The sequence below is a fragment of the Dermochelys coriacea genome, chromosome 7, assembly GCF_009764565.3.
Source record: "Dermochelys coriacea isolate rDerCor1 chromosome 7, rDerCor1.pri.v4, whole genome shotgun sequence".
NCBI classification, from domain to species: Eukaryota; Metazoa; Chordata; order Testudines; family Dermochelyidae; genus Dermochelys; species Dermochelys coriacea.
Window position 1 is genome coordinate 116,247,077 of NC_050074.1, and position 21,154 is coordinate 116,268,230.

The following is a 21,154-nucleotide window of genomic DNA, read 5'->3' on the forward strand; positions in this document are numbered from 1 at the left end:
AACAAGTCTTAATAGGATTGTGGCACTATGAGATGCTGTAAATTCAGTCATCTGAATCACTGCTCCACTCCACCCTCCTTTGCTTTCTATTTGGACTAAGCTTTTCATGATAGGGAGTTAGTCTTCATATTTGGCTATATGAAGTGCCTGACAGCATCAGCCTTCCAAGCTACCTCATCCTCCACTCATTTAGAAAGAGGCCCTTATTCTATATAGCACTGAGCTCTAAAGATTGTATGATGTTGGATCCAGCTAGAAAAATGCAGGACAGATAGGGGAGAAGAGTTTTAGTGTGATCAAGAGTCAATGATGGAGAGTCTGTTCTAGAAGTGAGGTCTTTTAGTATAAGACTATTTTCTGCAATGTAGAATGCTATTGCATTTGTCTTCTCAGCATGTGGAGAAGTCCATACTTCATACAAAAATAATACCCCCCCACTACACTCAGTCTGGGCCAGTGTCACTTGTCAGTGAAAGTGTTCTGTCAAACCAAGTCTGGAGAAGTTAGCAGTAGTCTTAGAGAAGGTAGCTTACCTGACATCCCAATGCTCCTCTGAGAAGTGTCAGGACAGAGGGAGATATGGGGGCAGCGGCTGTTACCATTATACGCACCTGCCCACCCAGGGTCTCCTGCAAGAAGTGATTAGAGTAGTCAAAAAGCAGAGCCTGATCCATCTATATGAGTCAAGGGTTTGTGACTAATAAGTGTGTTTAATGGTCTCATGTTAAAGCTGTGTATGGGAATATGAGACTTCATTCAAGGTATGCCCATTTTCTTGATTTCTTCCTCCTCTCCTTAACAGAAAGGATTGCCACAAGCAGCTAGTCAGTCATCTTCTATGCTACACAAGCCCTCCAAAGGCAGCATACCACTTCTTGAACAGAATTGAGTATGGCTCCAGCTAATGGAGGACTAAGGCTTATGTGCCATTCACTGAAGAGAGGATCACAAAACATTCCAGCATGTCTTCCTATCCAACAGGCATCAGTGGTGCAAACACCAAGCTTCTCAAAGGGAGAAGAGACATCATTGTATTCTGTCCCACTTGGCTCTAGAACATGGAGGCTACCTTCTGGAATTACTTCAAGGCAGCCATGTCTAGCTTAGAAGTCAGATCAGCATTCCCCTCCCCACATCCCAAGTTAATTTGGGAAGGGTCTCAGGGTGCTTTTCAAAGTGCCAAGAATTACAATATCTCAACTGAGGTAGCTACAAGTAAAATCCAAGCTGGAGGTAGAATGCTGGTCATTTATCCATTTTACATGGGCAGCCAGTGATAACTCAAGGATTAGATCTCTACCTTCATTGCCTGCTTTAGCTTTCAGATCTCATTTCCCTCCCCTATCCATGCTGCTATTGCCCCAATTTGGTTGTTGATCCAGTGGCTGCTCACTCTGAAACAGAAAGCTAGGCTATTCTTAGATGCCAGAAGAGTATCCAGTGTACTATACCTTACACTAACACTACCATAAGGAGCAGTCACCAAGGATTGGACACTTCAGATTTTAAGGACAATAAGGAGAGAAGCAGTCCCACCTTCCAGAAAGTTCAGTTTCAGCTCAACTCTGCCTTCAGACTAAACTCAGGTGCAGAGTGTTCCTCCCCCTGCGACACTTCTATCCAACTGGAACACAGCAACTCAAAGTTGCATTCATGCATGTATACACAATGAAGTTAATCACTGCAAGTCTAACAGTTTTTCTGCATTGTTTAAACTATTGCTATAAAATAGTGTAGTGTTTTTAGAAGTCCTTGTGTATAATTCACCTCAGTGTTACATGTTTCCCATTCTGGGCCTGATTTACAGATGTTCCAAGTCTGTTACCATTCAGCCTGGCTCTTCAGCTTGTGTCAGATTCTTGCTTTCAGCTCTGATCCAAGGTAAACAGCATTACAGTGGATATAGCATGGGAGTCTTCTTTTGCTTACCATGCTGTTCTAGCCTCTGCTTATCTCCACCAGCTCATCTATCACCTTAATTGGGCCTGGAGTGGTTACTGTGAATGTTGTTATTGAAATTATATGCCTTTGAGACATACCTGGACTTTCTTAAAGATCATTTTGTCCCAGATGCTGTCATTTCGGAGAACGCCCTTCTTCACTTCATCTAGTTTTCTGGCTATAGCAAAGCTTAAAAGAACCCGTTTCAATGGATTCTGTGCACTGCTTTGTATCTGCAGGTGAAATGTTGTTTAAATGAGTTTATTCATGAGCTCACCAGGATATTTTCCCTCACATTCTCTCATAATAAAGAAAAACATTTTTAAAAATTTGAAGGGTGCTAGATTCAGTGTCCAGTGCCATCTTCATCCATTTAGAGATGCATGGACATTGGGAAATATAATGGTGCCACTTGGTGTAGTGGTCACACCTCAGCCATGAGCTTGAGGGACTGCCTTTGTGGTAGAGATTGGGCCATGCAGATTTCTGCAGAGTACACCATGACAGAAAAGAGTGCCAACAGGGTTTGTGCTGCTGTGAATGTTAACAGTTGAAGATCCACATTTAATTTGATTTTCATGGGAAGTATGTGAGGTATTTCTATTACTGAAGCATCTAGGAGCTACAATCGTGACCCCAAACCCCCACATTATAGCCCCTGGCACAGAGACAATGCTCACTCCTCTAATCAGTACCTCTGCCTCCAGCTTGTGGATAGTCAGTACATTTAATTTAAAGCCAAGTTTCCAGTGAGGTGCTAAGTTGTGTGAATTTGCAGCTGTTGGAAGCAGATTTAAGTGCACATCCCCCTTCATGTAAATTCATCTAGGAAAGCTGTAGCTTTGAGTACCTGGTCATAGATCCTGTTGAGCAATCTTGGTACTGCTGGAAACATAGTTGGCTTCAAGGTTTTCATGTCATCTGTTAGTAGTCTAATGTCTCCTTGGAAGAAACCCACTCTTGCTCCACTGGAGTACATTATAGTCTAGAAAGGAAACATGGAGAATAGGTAGTCCTGCAAGTCCTTGCTTGGGGTAAGAATTCCCAGCCTCACATGACTAGGAGTCTCAGAACAATTCAAAAGTTTAAGGCTGTGCAAGCTTGTCTTGTCTGTAGCATGCAGCTTTCTTGGAGTGAAACTTATCCTTTGTACTAGTGTATGACCTGAGAGTAAAGGATGAAATCACTTAATCTTCAACATATCCCCATTTTATGGATTGGTAAGTTACTTTTATCTGTTGGCCAACAAGAGGGATGTCATTTGGTTTAGTTTCTACTGTGAGAGCCCAGACTGTAGGGCAACAAGTGAAGAAACAGTGACTAGTGATATTAAGATCTTTAAGAATATTACATTCACTGCTATTTTCTTAGCTCTAAGTGCTTCCTGTATTTAGTGTTCTTTAGAAGTAATAAGATTCAGTATCCTTGAGATTGATAAAGGCTTGCAATTTCCATTTTACAGATAGGAAAGTGGAGACAGCAGCCAAGTGACTTGCTCAAGGCCATTAAAGTAGTTCAGAATAGGATTAAACAGAAGGTGATGTTGGGTAGTGAGCATACTCTGAAAGGATATTACAATATGGTCCACATGTAATGTACATTTGGGCTTCTGGACCTATTCTGGGAGGATTTATTGCTTCTAAAGGACAATTAGTGTTAAGGGATGTTCTAGCAATATCATTTGTTTAGGTATTTTCTTAGTGTCCTCTGCCCTACACTTTGCAAGTGTCAAGCAGGAAAGGAAACAGATGAGCAAGGATGTTCCCCACTGGTTATCTCCTAGTGCCCAACTGGAAATGTTTTTCAAGTGAGGGACTGAAACTATAAAAGGAGGGACAAACATGTCAAGGCATCTCCTCTCTTCCTGCCCATCCCATACACTACTTTTTCCTGCTGCTTCAGATGCATTTGTTGGACTCTGGGGGAAGGCATACTGACCTACAGTGTTTTGTCAGTATGTCTACACTATGAAATTAGGTCAATTTTATAGAGGTTGATTTTTAGAATTTGATTTTATACAGTTGATTGTGTATGTCCACACTAAGTCAGAGTATCCTCACTACCATGGCTAGCATCAACTTACAGATCAGTGCACTGTGGGTAGCTATCCCACAGTTCCTGCAGTCTCTGCTGCCCATTGGGATTTGAGTTAAGCTCCCAATGCCTGATGGGGCAAAAGCTTTGTTGTGGGTGGTGTTGGGTACATATCAGGCCCCCTTGCCTCCCTCCCTCTGAAAACTATGGCAGACAATCATTTCATGCCTTTTTTCCAGGGTCCCATCTGCTGGCCCTGCTCAGCCTGCTGCCTGCCTGGATGATTGGAACCCCAGGGAGTCAGTGGGCTGAGTGGGGCTGGCACATGGAGCCCCAGACCAGCAGTGGGCTGAGCCTATCTAGGGTTCTGGCTGCTGGCTCCTGCCAGCAGGGGTCCTGGCTGCCAGGGTCCTGCTCAGCCTGCTGCCATACCATGGAGCCTGCTCAGCTCACAGTCACTGTATGTCTCCTGGGTGCTGATGGCAGACATGGTACTGCAAACAGCAATTCTTTCCTGGCCTCTGCCACTGAATGCCTCCATGCATTAAGCTATGCCCCATCAGTGCAGGAGGGCTGCATGAGCTCAGAAAACAGGTCATTGCAAGTGTTCCCCTGCCCCCCCACCACCTTCCAATCTGCAATAGCCTCAGGGATGAAGGCAACAGAGGGAGCAAAGAAACATTTGCTTTAAGATTCTGGGGGGACTGGATGGTCACCTGTGCTGCCAAGTTCACCACACTGGCCAAACAGGAAATGAAATTCAAAAGTTCCTGGTGCTTTTCTTGTGTACTGGGCTAGTGCATCTGAGTTCAAAGTGCTGTCCAGAGCAGTCACAATGGAGTACTCTGGGATAACTCCTGGAGGCCAATACCATCGAATTGTGTCCACATTACCCCAAATTCAACCAGGCGATGTCGATTTCAGTGCTAATCCCCTTGTCAGGGAGGAGTACAGAATGATTAAGAGCCATTTAAGTCAACAAAAATGGCTTTATCATGTGGATGGGTGCAGGGTTTTTTAAAAAAAAAACCCACACCAATCTAATGCTGCTAAATTTGACCTAAACTCAGTGTAGACCAGGGCTCAGATGGCTAAAAGCATGTGGTGAAAAGCTTTGCTTGAATCCACTGGTTTAGTGTAGCAAAAAAAGTTTAACCCAAGTGGGGCTAGCAGACTGCAGCTATGCAGACAGTTGCATGCTGAAAGGGTGTGTGTGTGCGCGAGCATGTGCAATCCATGTGGGAGCTACTTCAGCAAGGCATTGCAAGGCACCCAAGATTGCAGGACAAAGGTGACATTAGTCTGGATCATACCCTGGTAAGTCAGTCTCCTGACCTGTGCTGCAATGGTTTTGTAAGCCAGTTTTTTTTTTTTTTTGAGATATTCACAGGTCTGTGTGTTCACACATCCACAGAGGGGCTTATAGTATGTTTGAGTAATGCACCAGTTGGTCTGTCCACATATGAATTTAGATTAGGGCTGTCAGTTAACTCATGTGATTTTTTTTTTGTTAATCACACTGTTAAACAAAATACTAATTGAAATTAAATAATTTTTTGGATTTTTCCTACCTTTTCAAATATATTGATTTCAATTATAACAGAATTAAAAGTACAGTGCTCACTTTATATTTGATTACAAATATTTGCACTGTAAGAAAGGATAAGATAGTATTTTTCAATTCAGTTCATACAAGTACTGTTGAGCTTTCATGATAGTGAGATTGCACTACTTACAAATGTGGGCTCTGAAGTTTTACATGGTTTTGTTTGAGTGCCATTATGGAACAAAAACCGACAAGTCCATTCAGTCCTACTGCTTGTTCATCCAATTGCTATGAGAAACAAGTGTGCTTACATTTACTGGAGATAATGCTACCCACTTATTTACAATGTCACCTGAAAGTGAGAACAGGTGTTGGCATGGCATGGCACTGTTGTAGCTGGTGTTGCAAGGTATTTATGTGCCAGATGTGCTAAAAATTCACATGCCTCCATGCTTCAGCCATCATCCCAGAGGACATGTTTCTATGCTGAAGAAACTCAGTAAAAAATAATGTATTAAATTCGTGACTAAACTCCTTGGCCAAGAATTGTATGGCTACTGTTTTACCTGCATTCTGCCATGTATTTCATGTTACGAGTCTCAGATGACCCAGCACATGTTCATTTTAAGAACACTTTCACTGCAAGTTTGACAAAATGCAAACGAGACACCAACATGAGATTTCTAGAGATAGCAAATCGACCCAAGATTTAACATTCTGAAGTTCCTTCCAAAATCTGAGAGGGATAGGTGTGGAGCATGCTTTCAGAAGTCTTAAAAGACCAACCCTCTGATGTGGAAGCTAGAGTCACCAAGAGAGAAAAGTCAACCTTCTGCTGGTGGCATCTGATGCAGATGATGAAAATGAACAGCCATCAGTCTGCACTGCTTTGGATTGTTATTGAGCAGAATGCATGTCCTCTGGACTAGTATCAAGTGACATAAGCCTTTAGCACATCTGGCATGTAAATATCTTGTGACACCAGCTACAACAGTGCTGTGCCAGGCCATTGCCTGTTCTCACTTTCAGGTGAGATTATAAGCAAGCAGCAGGCAGCAGTATCTTCGGCTAATGAAAACACTTGCTTGTCTGACAGATTGGCTGAACAGTGAGGGATTTTAGAAGGCAGACAAGTTAGGACACAATATAGACTACATGAGATGTGGAGAAGGTGAATTGGCAGGCTATTAACTTTCTCAGAAGAGTACAAGAATGGCCAACTTCACTGGGTGGCCTGATGCCTTTAGATCTAAAGGCAATATGTTAGCAAATGAAAGGAACGTTTATATAATGTTTAATGTAGCCTGCAGAAACTTGTTGCCAAAATATTTAGTTCAAACCTTTATTGGCAAGTTTCAAAAGCATTTATATGGCTAATCAGAACATTCATAGTTACATTTGTTTAGTGGTTGGGGTATGTGCCCTGGAGTATGACTATTAATATCACTAAATAATGGATTTAGAGGTTGCCCTATGGACAAATCAGTAGCTAACTGTGCTACTGTGTTAAGTGTACTATGGTAGGATTGGCTGCAGGACCAGAAAGGCTACACCAAGCTCCTTCCTGTAATGATCTGGTAGAACATAAGGAAACACATACATAAATTAAGGGCTTGGTTTACTCTTACCTGTACTACTCTCTCAAACATGTGTGCCAGAGGAAGATAGGACACTGAGATGTCTGAAGTCTTGCAGTCAAATGTAGTCTACAGGGAAACAGAACAGCATAGTCATGCCACAGCAGTTAAACTGCTATATTGAAACAGCAGGTAATTTTACACCTGCTCCATCCTATTTGGAGGTTTGAGGATCACTCTGGGGAAGTAACCACTGAAGTTGGCCACACTCCCTCTATCCCCCTATGGTATCTGCAATTCCTGCAGTCCTTGTCTAGAAGTAGATTTCCCAGCCTGGTTTGGAGCCAAGTAAGGCACTCTTGAAAGAGTGTCTTGTGTTCCTTCTAGGAGCATGTCCATACAGGGACACTCAGGAAAGTTAGACAAGCCCTAAGAAAGGCCCAAGATGGGAAGTTCAGATCCTCATATGAGCAGCCAGGATTCAAGTATTTCAGATCTTGTGTTCCAGCTCAGATCCATTCCTTGGGCTGACTACTAATTTCTGTAAAAAGATACATTCATGTTCTGGCTTTATACAGGAGTGAGGTTAGTTGTCTTAGACAAGTCTCCACTGTAGACCAGCCTATTTCAAAGTCCTGCACACAGTGTAGGCTATTAAGTTACTGTGGCAACTTGGAGGACTTGAATATAGTTTTGTGGAGCTGAGTGGCTTAGACAGGAGGAGATCTTGCATTATAGCCACTTCAAGCCTGACCCGCCAAAAGAACGAGCACCAAGTTAGTCTGCAAATGTGAAAGCAGCAACTTACCTCTGTACTTTTAAGGAAAGCAGCAGCATTTGCAACAACGTTTTCATGTGTGAGCATGGCTCCTTTTGGGTTACCTGCCAAAGATCATGGGGGAAAAACAAACTCATGGCAGCCAGAGCCACTAGGGATCTGGCAAGTTTTAGTTTACATTTGCTCAGTCACTTACATTTGCAAGCCCTCAGGAGATTGTGGTATGACTATATAGTCATGAGACAGAGCTTTTGGATCAAAGATGGAAGTCACCACTACATAATCACATCTAATGCAAGTGTGCCCAGAACATGACCTATAGAATCCTGAGGTTCAGTCTAGGTGTGTTTCCAGCTAGGCATGTTTTAAGTGGAGGGGAGAGCTGTAGGTTTAAGGAATAACATGCCTGAGATGGAGGGCCAGATTCTGAGACTGGGGAAGCTATTCACTGAGTGGAGTTGCTTGGATGTAACAAAAGGAGGTTTTTGGGCTCATATCTGCTATCCCTCTATAATGGCTTCAATTTTTATGGTTTTAGTGTATTGTATGAAGCCTCCTGCAGTTGTTCACTACAGGATGACAAAGCAGGACAGGCTCATTTGATTGCCAGTACCATCAAGCAGCTTGTTGATCACAGAAGAAGCTATATTTTCTGCATTTTATGTCTTGAGAAGTTTCCAGTATTCCCCTCTCAACATATAGTCTCCCCTGATCTAAGGGAAGAAAATTCAGATAAATAACAAAAAAACAGACTTTAGTGTCTGAACTCTGTTACTTACCTGTTGTTCCACTGGTGAAACAGACAATGCTAAGATCCTTGGGTTTAGGAGGCTAAAAAGAAAAGCAGTGTTAATTTCATAATCAAGATTTTTTTTTTTAAATCCTTCTCCCCATTATTGTCATGTCTAAGCATCTTCCAAGTAAGAAGAAGCCAGTAGCCAAATCCCTGGCTTTTCTCCCTTTTCCAGCAAGACCCTGCTTGGGTTCACTTATTTTGTGAGTTTGAGGTAGAAAGGAGAGGATCATTGTTATGGTGGAGAGGCCTCTTCAGAGAGGCAGGTTTGCAGTGCTTTCATCAAAGAAAGTATTAAATTTCAGTAACTTACAACAGGTTCTCTTAAGTTGTTCCTGCCCAGCTCCTGTGTCAAGAGAGATAAAAAGACAGCTTTAACACACTAATATTAAAGCAAATGCAATGTAAGCAGGTGAATCAGGCCAGATGGGGCATGTGATTGTTTAGCCAGCATGCATTTTGCTGGCCTCTCAATGACTTTACACCTTGACAGGTGCTAGGCCTTCCCCACACTGCCACAGCAATTACTGCAGAGCCCTCTTCAACATACTCAAAACATGCAAGTACAAAGCTGGCTGTGAAGAGTTACAACAGATCTCACTAAACTGGGTGACAGCATGTCAGATGAAATTTTAAGTACATAGCAGAAAATTCCAATTGCATGTACAAAACAGGGTCTAAATTAGCTGTTACCACTCAAAGATCTTGGAGACAGTGTGGATTGTTCTCTGAAGACATCTGCTCAGATGTAGAACAGCCATCATCAAAAAAAAAGCTAACCATGTTAGGAACCGCTAGAAAATAGAAAGATAATATAATGGAAAATATGTCACTATACAAATCCATGGTATGCCCACACCTTGAGTACTGTAGTTCTGGTTTCCCCATTAAAAAAATGGTTCAAATTGGAAAAATACAGAGAACAGCAACAAAATTTAAGAGTATGGAACAGCTTCTATAGGAGGAGAAAAGATGACTGGGACTATTCAGTTTGAAGAGACAGAGGGATAGGATAGAGGTCTATAAAAAAATCATGAATGAGTGGAAATGTTATACAATCCCTTCTCATAAGAACTCTGGTCACTCAATGAGATTAGGCAGGTTTAATAAAAAACAAAATACAGAAGTATTTCAAGATGCAGTCAATCTGTGGAACTTGTTGCCAGGGGATGTTGTGAAGGCAGAGTATAACTGGGTACAAAACAATTAGATATGCTTGTGAAGGATACAGTCATTGCTGGCTATTTCCAAGATAGTCAGGGATATAACCCCATGCTCTGTGTTTTCCTAAGTCTGACTGCCAGATGTCAGGAATGGACCACTTGATAGTCATCCTGTTCTATTTATTCCCTCTGAAGCATCTGGCAATGACCACTGTTGGAAGGCAGGCTACAGGGCTAGACGGATCATTGGTTTGTTTTATCATCAGATATGGCCATTAGGTTCTTAATATTCCTATCCAAGAGGTCCAGCAAGTCTTACAGCCCAACACAAGCTGGCAAGCTTGCTGAGTCCATGCATATTACAAGTTACAGCTCCAGAATCTTGTGCTTTAGATCTCCAGGGCTAGCTCTCTCCAGAAGGAGCTTCCAATTAATTTCTGGAGAGCATGAGGGAACTCAAGAGGTTGTACAGACATACCTTAGTTCAGTTCAAGAGCTGCAGAAAGTCTGTCCATTCAAAAAGGAATTTCTGCAAGGCTTACCAGTTTGATTTGACTGAATTTCTTATTTAAAAGAGAGTCTGTATGTGGTTATTTAAGGGAGCACAGATTAACCCCCAACATTGCTATTGTATAAAAAGCTAGACATCTGAATACCAAGTCAGTATGCCTACTTAAAACACTTAAATAAAAGATCTTTGTAATAGGAGGAGTGTTGTATCTAAAGAGGATTTAATACTAAGTTACAGCTTCTTAATAGGGAGTACATGACAGTCATGGAGTGTAAAACTAGGGAAACCAGTTACCAGTGTAGTAAACATGTCCAGTGTAAGTATTGCCCTAGTCAATACATTGCCGTCTCTTCAGATTGCTAGTTTATACCACTGAATGTTCAGTCTGAAGCTCTCAAACAAGCAGTGAAATTTGACTGGCTTCAGATCAAGTCTCCTTGAATGAGCATATACAGTTAGCAAAATCCTTCTCTTACCAAGTAGCTGTATTGACTTTTCCCTGAACATCAGATAGACTGTAAGTGAGGGATTCACATACCTCAGCTTCCTGAAGAGACAGGATCTCAACTCCTTCTTTGGCACCTTTATCTCTGAGCTCATCATCAAAGAGATCCATCAGAATGATGGTCTTCAGACCTGGGATCTTCCCTTGCTCACAGTTTTTAAGCAGGACTTGTGCCTTTTCAGGTTTGTCACAGATCACAATGGAGATGTCACCTACAGAAAGGTAAGAGCCTGCACTTCAGAAGTCTGATTCAACTCCTGCTGAAATTCTAGGAGCCCTGATGTGACCCTTATTGAGATTAGCCATGGATTGATTGGAGGTTAAGAGAAATTCAGGTTCTGTCCTTCAGATCTTTCAGCATGTTGAGTTCTCATTTGAAAGGTTGCAGCCAAAGCCAATAGTTGAAGTCAACAAATGCTCTGCACTCAGTTACTATGGTTACAAGTCTGGGCCTATACTAATGGAATCATACCAGGGCCGGATTTGACTTAAAAATATACAAGTGTCAACCACTGCACCCTGCCCCACCAAAAAGGGCTTTACATTTTATTGTAAACACAGAAGTGTAGCTTCTCAACAGGGGATAAAGTTTTAATGCCCATCAACTCTTTCCTTAAGACCGAGATAGAAATTGGTCATTGAGTGACTTTGAAAATCCCACTGTAAACATTTGTTTCTTTGCAGCTAGCATGTATTCCAAGGAGTATTGGCCTCAAATACTCTGAATTTACAGAAGCCTTTTACATGTGATTTTAGTAATTGCATGTTGTGGTAAGACAGTAATGCAACACTAATGAGCAAGTGACATGTTCAGACTCAAATGAATCTAATTAGATTACTGCTCTGTTGTCCCAGAAGACTGAACCTGTTGCTAAGGTTAGCTTGGCTTGTAATTAAATTTGTAATGATTTTACAAGTTGACTGATGGTCTGATTCCATTTGGTAAATCTTGCCTTTGATTAATTTTAACAGAAAGTTCTGACAAGGAAATAAGCAAGATAGAGACCAGTGGAAGAATCAGTGACCCAAGGGGAAGACTTGAAATAGACAAGAGGGCACTCACTCATTTTACGAACTTTGGATCTAATCATGTTGACAATTTTGTATTTAATTAGTCGCATAGGATCTCAGGCAAACCAAATTAAGTGCATACTTAAGTGTTGCAGGATTGGGCCCTAGTTTTATCCTTTGTTTCAAATTGTTTAGAGTCTCACCTCAAACTATGAGGATACTGCACTGGTTTGCTTTTTCTGGTTGGAGAAAGTTTGTAGGGGGTCTCATTAATAAGTGAGATACAGATGACCCAGTTCCTTCCAATCTCTTCCCAGTCCTTAGGATCTAGTGGACAGTCACTAAAGCTTAGTACAAGAATTCTCCCAAGAAATGCGGTGGTAGGCTTATTGCTCAGATCATGTCATCTTACACGATAGGCATTGAGAAAGTAGTGGTAGCTACAAATGTGCTGAGAGTTTAGGGCAGAGTTGCAGAGCTGGAAATGAAGAGGTCTAGGTTTGTAGCTAGTGTAGGTCTAACTGTTCTGAAAAACCACAACTACTATGAAACTTGAAGCAGAAAAGAGCATTGTTAGGTCAGTGAAAGTGGAAAGGAAGAGTTCTTTATTGTGAAGAGTACATAAGGTTTTTACCTTTGTTAATAATAAATACAATGGCATCAGGCCCCAAAGTGTCATAGAGTGGAACAGCAACCATTGAGTAAGTGTAGCAGGCATATTCTGAAATGATCCACTGCACAAAAGTAGTAACAAGAAATAGCATTGTTAGAGAAGCAACTACCCTGAGTTTGTTACCAGAGATGTATGGTAGTTCAAATGCTTTTGCCAGAGCAAGTTTAGTAGCCTGTAGAGTAGTCCCGCACACATATACATCTAATATAGATTTGTATATTAATGGCTTGCTATGGCAGCCAGAACCCAGATCTTCATGGTTAGTTCTAAGCAGCCACCTGGACACTGATGAGCAGATACAAAAAGGTGATTGGAAGGAAAACAAAGCTCAAGCCCAGTAGGAGATCTGATTACTGTTCTCAGATCATCACTTGGAGCCCAATCCAATCCCATCCCTATTTAAATTGGGGGCACTCCACTTAAATTTAGACTCCCATGAGTGCTGGACAGTTGCTCATAGTTAGGGTTCTGCTTGTCACTTACCTCTGGTCTATTTTGAGCAAAGATGCCAATAAATTGGTCTGGTGATGGTTTACATCCCTTGAACAAGAGCCCTGATCCCAGGTATTCAGCTCTGTCTGACACCTACAGGAATAGAGGAAGTAGCTTTGGCTCATTACCACTGGAGACTGCTACAAGGTGCTGATCCATTCTTTGGACTGCATATAAAATAAGTGGAACTAACCTGTTTGTAAGTCAACCACTGATATGGCTGTTTTGGTTTTCTATACCCCAGACATGGTCCATTTTCTAAGAAAAGTTGGGAAAGTTTGTTATGAACATTTATACAAGTTTTATATTAAAACTGATCATTAATTGGGCTGTCTTCAGTAAAACATGGCAAGTGCTTTGTTGGTTCAATCTTTCTGAATCAATCTTATGTAATTAAGTATTTTGCTAGAATCTTTATTTAGACAAGTATCTTTAACCCTGAGAAGGGACTATACAAGAGGTCAATCTTCCAAACAATCAGGGAGAACTACAAGAATGTTCCTTGGACAAGTCATTTGTCTAGAGAGCAAGAGAGTTGGATAGCAATTAACCAAGCATAGCCAGAATTGAGGTATTCAGTGGACTCTAGAAATATAGATGAGTATCAATGTTCAGAAAAGTACAAGAGACTTGAGAAAAATGGAGTTTTAGTGGAAGTTTTTGCAACATCTCTGGCAAATTGATCTCCAGGACAGATCAAGTGTTCAACTATTGATTGGAGTTCTGAATGGCTTCTGGCTGTGATTAGGTCTCTTTTCTGCCCTTTGATATTTTTAAATTTTTTGGGAGTTGTTCTTGTGCATCTCCCCATTTAACTACACTGGCATGCTGCCCCTGCCCTGCCTCTCCCCCCACCACACATACAAAAATGCATTAAAAATTTAGCATTTGCCATTTATTCACTATTTTCTTGGTTTAAGAACTTTTTACCCAGTCAGGTAGCTGCAACAATACCATCCAACTCTGCTGGCCATTCACATGATTTTGAGAGACATCTTGACTGGCAGTTATGGCCATTGTACATTTTTTCCCAAAGTCAGAGTCAGTTGATGAATTTGCAGATAAAAATTGGCTAAAATCAAATAACTTTCAATGTTTAATTGGCTATGCAGTCTAGCTCTGAGTAATCATATGGAATGCTAAATTCTACCTAGCTATTGGTACACTCTTCCAATTGAGTTTCAAATTGGATCTCTGGCCTCAGAATAATGGCATCCTCTATGTTTTAGAGTTCAGGTTCTCTTTTATACTAGGATAGAGAGACATTTAAGTTTAGGATATGATCTTCAGTTAGCAAACCTGGAAGTCACCTTCCAACAAAGAGGGCTTTTGGATTGTACACACAGTTAGCTACAAACATACAAAGCTACTAGCAATTCCACCCACTCACGTTGGTTAATGTGAAACTGTAGGCTTGTGCCCTGAGCCTCAATGAGCACTATGCATTTCCCCACTCAACTAGATGCACAAATAGCTAAAAAAACTGAAGTGACTGGAAATGCTTTTCTTCAAGAACTCAATTGTACAAGGTACAAAAGCAGTGCAAGCTATTCATATACAATAGGCTAGTTTGTTCAGCAAGAAAAAAAATTTTCCTAGCATAGTATTCTCCCAAGGCTTTATTTTTGAGCCATAGGCTGTATTAACTAGAAAATTTCACTCCTCTCCCCCTCCCTGCCAATAGTGGCCAAGTGTCCTGAAGGCAGACACCAGTGGGGAGTCTAAAAAGTGATTTTGTTGAACACCAGGAAAAGCCTTGATTCATCTCTAACAGCACAGCCAAATGTTTCCAAGAGAAGTGATGGAATCTTCATTGCTTTGGACTGTGGAATTAGGCTGGACAGATACTTTTGTCTAGTCTATTGGAGGCAGTTTTACATTGGCAGGATATCAAAAGATCTGAGAGGTGTTGGCATCTTGAGAGCCATTTGAAAGGGTAGGAAAGAAAGGTAGGACTTGGAGGCTACTGATTATTCCTTTATTTAAAAGGTTACTATTCCAGGCTTATGTCTGGAGTGCTGTATTTAAAGCATGGTCTTGCTCTCATTAAGGGGGTAAGCCACAGATCTCAGATGGAATTCAATCTATGCACAGTTAGAACCTCTCCTAGAGGGGGTCCAGAAGAGGAGAGGACAATTTAGCTGGGCCTAGTCTAGGCCAACATCCCTTCTGGCTTCAAGTCTGTGTAGCTGGAACAAACATTTACTTCTTATGACCAAGATGAAGTACTTAAAAGCAACTTCAAGAACAATATCCTACTTACCAGACACATGGAGTCCTCTTTGGAAGACCTCGTACATAGTTTTGGCATCCTCATAGTAATAACCAAGCAGCTTGTTCTCTGGCAAGAAAGTACTTCTTCGGGCACCTCCCTAGGGTCAGAGCATATGTTTTTAAGTGTTGTTACAGATCAGTGAACTGAAAATCAGGTGTGTGACCGGTAGCTACTTCCTCCTCCAAGCCTCTCCCAAAACCCCTTGAAGGGGAGCTTTAACACACAAGCCTAAGATCAGTTAGGAGGGTTTACCTTCCTCCTAAACTTCTGTCTGCTTGTTCATTGCCGATTAATCCATCCACTGTAGTCTCCAACACTGAAAGCCACCTTAAGTTCAGGTAAACTTACTTCATCCTCCTTTATAATTGACAGCTAGGGTGTTTACACAACTAGTAGATTCCAAAATATTGGACTTATTTTAGCCTCAGGACTAACATGTTATCAGATAGCTATTTCAATGAACTCATCAAATGGAGTAATTGCCACTGGTACCACTCAAGTAATCTAAAATGCTGCTTGTTGTCACAGCTAACAGTGCACTCCCTATTAATGAATATTAAAGGAACAGTGGATTGAGAGTTGAGAGTTACCCAAGGTCTTTCATGCTCCTACTCCCCTAAAGTTTAGGCATCAAGTCAGAAATCTGGCCAGATCTCTGATTGGAGGACTGAAAGAAATACCCCTAGTTTAAGTCATTTTTTTAAGTTGCCCCCATATAAAAAAATTTAAAAAAAAAAAACCAACTCATCCACCTAAGGCAAAGTTTTCAGTTGTGGCTAGATCCCATTGACAGTCAAAAAGAATTAAGCATTACCTGAATTCCTATTGACTGGTTGTTCAAGTCAATAGGAGGTGAAATGGTCTTTGGTCTGGTTATCACCCATAAGAAAATTGTAGCTCCAAGAGTAATAAGGCCAATCAATGCTGGTGTTGGGAGTGGTGAAAACAAGAAATGAAGTATCCAAATCATGGTGCTGGATCAGCACCACCAGGGTGTTGGACCTGAGCAGAGAAACAGAAGGTTCAGTAGAGTTATGATTAATGTGAATAGCTAATTTTAAGAACAAAATAAAATGCAAGATGTTTAAACAGGTGCTATGGGTGCCAAGAATTAGGCTTCAGTTAAGTGGGTTGCCTTTGAAGACTCCCTCATCCAGTATGCAATTGACACCATGCTTATGCAATGCTGCAGGTCCACTGTCTAGGTCTCAAGTCACCCACCCAGCAAGCCTAATCCACCCACTGACCACCAATAGACTCCTCATTCAGAAACTAAGATAAAGAATTTTAAATGGGGGAAGCTAGGAGGTTGAGAGGAAGTAGCAGCATCATTAGGACTGGATGATTACCACTATTGAAAGAAGTGGAAGCGTTAAGATTGAGGGGCTAGAGGCCTTGAAGTTTAGTCAGATCTTGCCCCAAAACGTTTCAGTAATCCAGTGAGCTAGTAGAAGCTCCAGACTGAACAATGAGAGGGGAAGAAAGGCAAGAGCTGGAAGCTGCTTGTCGAAGGAGTTCAGTGGTGAAAAGGACTAAGGATAGATGGGAGTCACAAGAATGAAGGGAAGAAGTCAAGGGTAGGTTTTTCTTTGATGCAAGAATGCTCTAGCAACTGGCATGTTAAGTAAGAACAAAACGTAGCTGCTAAGAAGGAAGTAGGGACAAGGTAGGTAAGTGGCTAGGAGTGGGGGAGGGTTGAGGCAGAGAATAGATGAAGACTCCTTTCCCCAGTCACTGAGAAAAGGTCTTTTGGATTGGAAGGGCAGGTTCTCAGATAGTCTTGAGCAGCTATATGGATTTAGAAGTTTTATCCCTTTCTGTCCCCAACACCTATCATCTTACATTAGGTTAAAAATGGTCGCTGCTCTGCCTTGTGGATTTCACCTTTGCATTAACAAAGAAGGGAAACATGATTTAATAGCTGTCCAGCTAGTATCTATTCCCTCATTTTTGTTGATATAATCTTGTCCTGAAGACCACAAAAGAATTGTTACTGATGTATTTGTTTAGTAAATTAGTACACTTCTGGAATGCCAAGGAGTGACATCTTGATCACATGTAACCATGATCTGACCACCTGTTTCATGCATAAGTAGTGCATGATGCCCACATTGTAGAGCATAGAAGCTTTCTGTGAAAACATTATATCAGTGAAGTAGGAAGACTGGGGAACCATCACAAGAAAACCCTAAATATGGCAGAGTTCTGTTTCAGTTCTCTTCCCCCGGTACCATTTCTGAAAGTGGAACGGTCCTAAATATAGGATATTGAGATTGTAAAATAGGTGAAGCTTTCTTCTACTTTAACACAAGATGCAGAAAGGAGGATAGTTTCAGCTCTTTGCATATGTGTAGGCTAGGTACTCGTCTTGGGGACTATTACAAAATGCATCTTATGTAGATTATGGCTATGTTACCACAGTAGTGTAGAGTCAGCCCAAGTTACACAACTCCAGCTATGTGAATAATGTATCTGGAGTGGACATAGCTTAGGTTGACTTACTGCCATGTCTATGCTATGCTCCTCTTGTTCCCAGTGAAGTACCAGGTTGACCAGAGAGCACTCTGCCATTGATTTAGCAAGTCTTCACTAGACCTGCTAAAAAATCAACCCCCTGGTGCATCAATCCCACAGTAGTATAGCCATAGCCTATGTCTCAATAGCTTTCTGTAGGCGATTCAGAATGTGGTGCATCCACGGCTCCTGACAAGGATGGACCTGAGGTAAGGCTCTAATGGGAATAAGGAATTTAGTTCCTGTTCTTGATTCTAATTTTATGTTGTGTCTAAATGAGCTGACCAAATTTGCTGCTTGGAACTAGCCATTTTGCTCAAGTATTATTTTAGCCATGAGCTTGAACCAGACCCCTTACTGCAGTTCCCATCAAACTTAGATCTGGATTCTGACTTCAAGTGCCTCTTAAGCGTCATAACAAACTAGATCTGAATACCCCAAGTTCCAAGTTTGGTGTACGAGATCCACATCTGAATTGTAATTTTGCTGGTACTGCCTATCTTTATGATGGGCCAGCCCATAACCAAAGATTTTAGCACAACTGATCACTGGGATGTTGGATCTAGTTCAGAGTTTTCATGTTTGTCTTTGTATAGTGCCAGAGCACAATGCTGCTTTTGGGTAGCTTCAAACAGAAGGGATGCCATGGTTTTTGCCAACAAGTAGGTATTATTTCTCATCCTATGTGGCTAATGTTTTCTGATTGTGGGCAGGATTGTTTCCTTTCCCCAAACATATTTTCTTCACTCTATGTTTAGTAACTGAACTAGTATCTTTTAGCCAAGTCGTGTGTGTGGAACTAGTAAAGGATGAGCAGGGCAGGATGTGCCACAATTGTCAGTTTTTGGATTTGCTGAAACATGCTTCAGAACCAACAACCCCACCCCTCCAAACCAACTTATTTAAAGTAATTTAAAATGTAAAAGATCACCATGTACACATGGCACAAGTGTGCGCCAAGTCCACTTTTTCATGCTACTTTTGCCCACCTGCTTTCAAAATGTCTCTAGTGGAGGAGGAAGGGCAGACTCCTGAAAGAAAACAGGGAGGACAAGGCTGCAAAATAGCATGCTTCTCCCACTTTTTTGGGGTAGGGGATATGGGGGAGGAAGAAGGTCAGATGTTGCATGGACTAGTGGAGATTAACGGAGTGAAAGTTAGGACAGAACAAGGGCTTTGAAATTGAAGTCAATATTATATTCATACTTAACAGTTAGGCTACAGGGATGGTCAGACCAGAGCTGATCAGGCTGAGTAATATTGTCCCATTGTTTCCTGGGACAGTCTGCCTGTAACCACATATGCCATCTTATACTCCAATTGTAAGCTTTTTGGGATAGGGATCCTTTTTCCCCCTGCATTTGTATAGCCCTGGTCCAGGATTAGGGCTGCTAATTACTATGATAATACAAATATTTAGTCCGAGAGCTGGTCAAAAAATTGATAGACCAGTTAAAGTTTTACCTAAATATCAAATTGGACAGAAGTGAGTTTCTGACAAGAGCACATTATCCTGATAATATCAAATTACTCCAATAAGGCTGATGTGTTTCATTTGGTTTGGTTTTGCAAGGTGTTTTGACTTTGTCCTATTTGAAACAAGTGTCAGAAGTTCTGACCAGCTGTGCTTAGGAATTGCTCCATTTTGCAAAGAGAAAAGATTTTGAAAACAAGCAACTGACATCTTAAAATTGTACAGTAGAACCTCAGTTAGAAAAAACTAGAGTTAAACTGACCAGTCAACCACACACCTCATTTGGAACTGGAAATACACAATCAGACAGCAGAGACAAAAAGGCAAATCAGTACTGTGTTAAACAAGCTATTAAAAAAATAAAGGGAAAATGGAATATTTCTTCTGCATAGTAGAGTTTCAAAGCTGTATTAAGTCAATGTTCAGTTGTAAACTTTTGAAAGAGCCATCATAGTGTTTTGTTCAGAGTTACAAACAACCTCCATTCCAGAGGTGTTTGTAACTGAGGTTTTACTGTAGTTGAAACTCATCCTTGGCATTAAACAAAGGATGTTAGTTGGGCCACACCAGGCATAAATTTGACCCAATCTTCTTATTTCTACAGCCTGGAAATAATTGTGTCCTTGTTCACATCTAATTGAGGTGTTAATTCTCCTGCATGTACAGACTTATTTAGCAGTGAACACAAAGGCTAATTAGAAGGAGCCCAGAGCTTCAGTCTCTTTCCTTAACTAAAGGATTGTTAAGTCGGTTCTGTTGATTGTTAAAGCTTTTCTGAAACAAGCACATGGCAGGTAACAGGAATCGATGCTTTATTTTGGGTCATAAATATAAGCTGTCAGACTTCAGGTTACATTTGCTATCCCTAGCCATTTTTACATTTCATAGTCCAAAATACAGTTTATTTCCATTGCACTGGTTTTCCTGACAGGAAGGAGAGGATTCCCTTGGCATATTTGAAACAGAACACTCCCAGTACCAAGTCTGACCTAGGACAAATAGTTCATATTGACTGATTCTTTGAACCATGTATTTAAGATACAGTTTGAGATATCATGAAACCAGCTTCTGTTTGTTTACACCAGGTTGTTTTACTAGCCACTTGAGAGGTGCAGTGGAAATGCCATGTGCCATTTTAGATACCTTGAGACACCTTGCATCTGATTTTCTACCCATGGCAAACACCTGTGCTGCTACTGGTTTCAGTTAGCAGTCAGTGCTCAGCACTTTGAGGAGCCAGATTCAATGCATCTTAAACAGATTACTCTGCACCTCTGGTCACCTTTGACCGTTTCACCTTAGAGAAGTAAATTCTGTGCTCCTTTTCAGGAGTGATGGCCCCTGCATGATTTGTAAATCAGAGCAAAATTTGGCCTATAGAGGAACTGATTTGGTTCCCTATTTAGAAAAAAAAGGGGGGGGGGTGTTACAGCTTTTGAATCCTTTTGGCAGTTCATTCTTGGACACCTTCACTTCAACTAGGACACTGGGTTTTAGTCTTGTTGTAGCACAACTTCTGCTCTTGGTTATGACTAGGCAATCCTATTGAAGCCAGTGGATTTACATGGGTTTTAACAGAGCAGATTTTAGTCCTTTTGCCTTAGTGGTTAGAGGCAGGAGACCACAGGATTGCAAAGAGCAAGTGATTGAGATAACAGACCAGTTGACTCGCATAGTTGTATTTATTCAGGGAAAAGTCTTGAGGCTGTCAGTGTTTGACCCAAGGATGTACATGCATTTTGAGGTCTCACCATCTTTAATGATCAGCCTTTACTCCTATTAACATACATCATAGCTATATGTACAGGAAAGGGAGAAATATGCACATCATGCTTTCAGTGTCCCAACTGCTGTTTCTCTACATAAC

General features: G+C 41.2%; 1 protein-coding gene across 1 annotated transcript in view; it reads right to left on the reverse strand.

Annotated features, from left to right (window-relative positions):
* ACSL5 (acyl-CoA synthetase long chain family member 5) overlaps nt 1-21,154 on the reverse strand; it is a 36,176-nt gene that overhangs the window by 6,824 nt on the left and 8,198 nt on the right. The window contains exons 2-14 of the mRNA XM_038411271.2: nt 16,114-16,301; nt 15,288-15,396; nt 13,218-13,282; nt 13,016-13,117; nt 12,494-12,593; nt 10,882-11,060; nt 8,983-9,015; nt 8,656-8,707; nt 7,907-7,980; nt 7,150-7,227; nt 2,792-2,926; nt 2,040-2,174; nt 534-629 (exon numbers count right to left, since the gene is read on the reverse strand). Coding sequence (XP_038267199.1) covers nt 534-629; nt 2,040-2,174; nt 2,792-2,926; nt 7,150-7,227; nt 7,907-7,980; nt 8,656-8,707; nt 8,983-9,015; nt 10,882-11,060; nt 12,494-12,593; nt 13,016-13,117; nt 13,218-13,282; nt 15,288-15,396; nt 16,114-16,269 — 1,314 coding nt within the window. The 5' untranslated portion in view covers nt 16,270-16,301. The remainder of the gene's footprint in view (nt 1-533; nt 630-2,039; nt 2,175-2,791; nt 2,927-7,149; nt 7,228-7,906; nt 7,981-8,655; nt 8,708-8,982; nt 9,016-10,881; nt 11,061-12,493; nt 12,594-13,015; nt 13,118-13,217; nt 13,283-15,287; nt 15,397-16,113; nt 16,302-21,154) is intronic.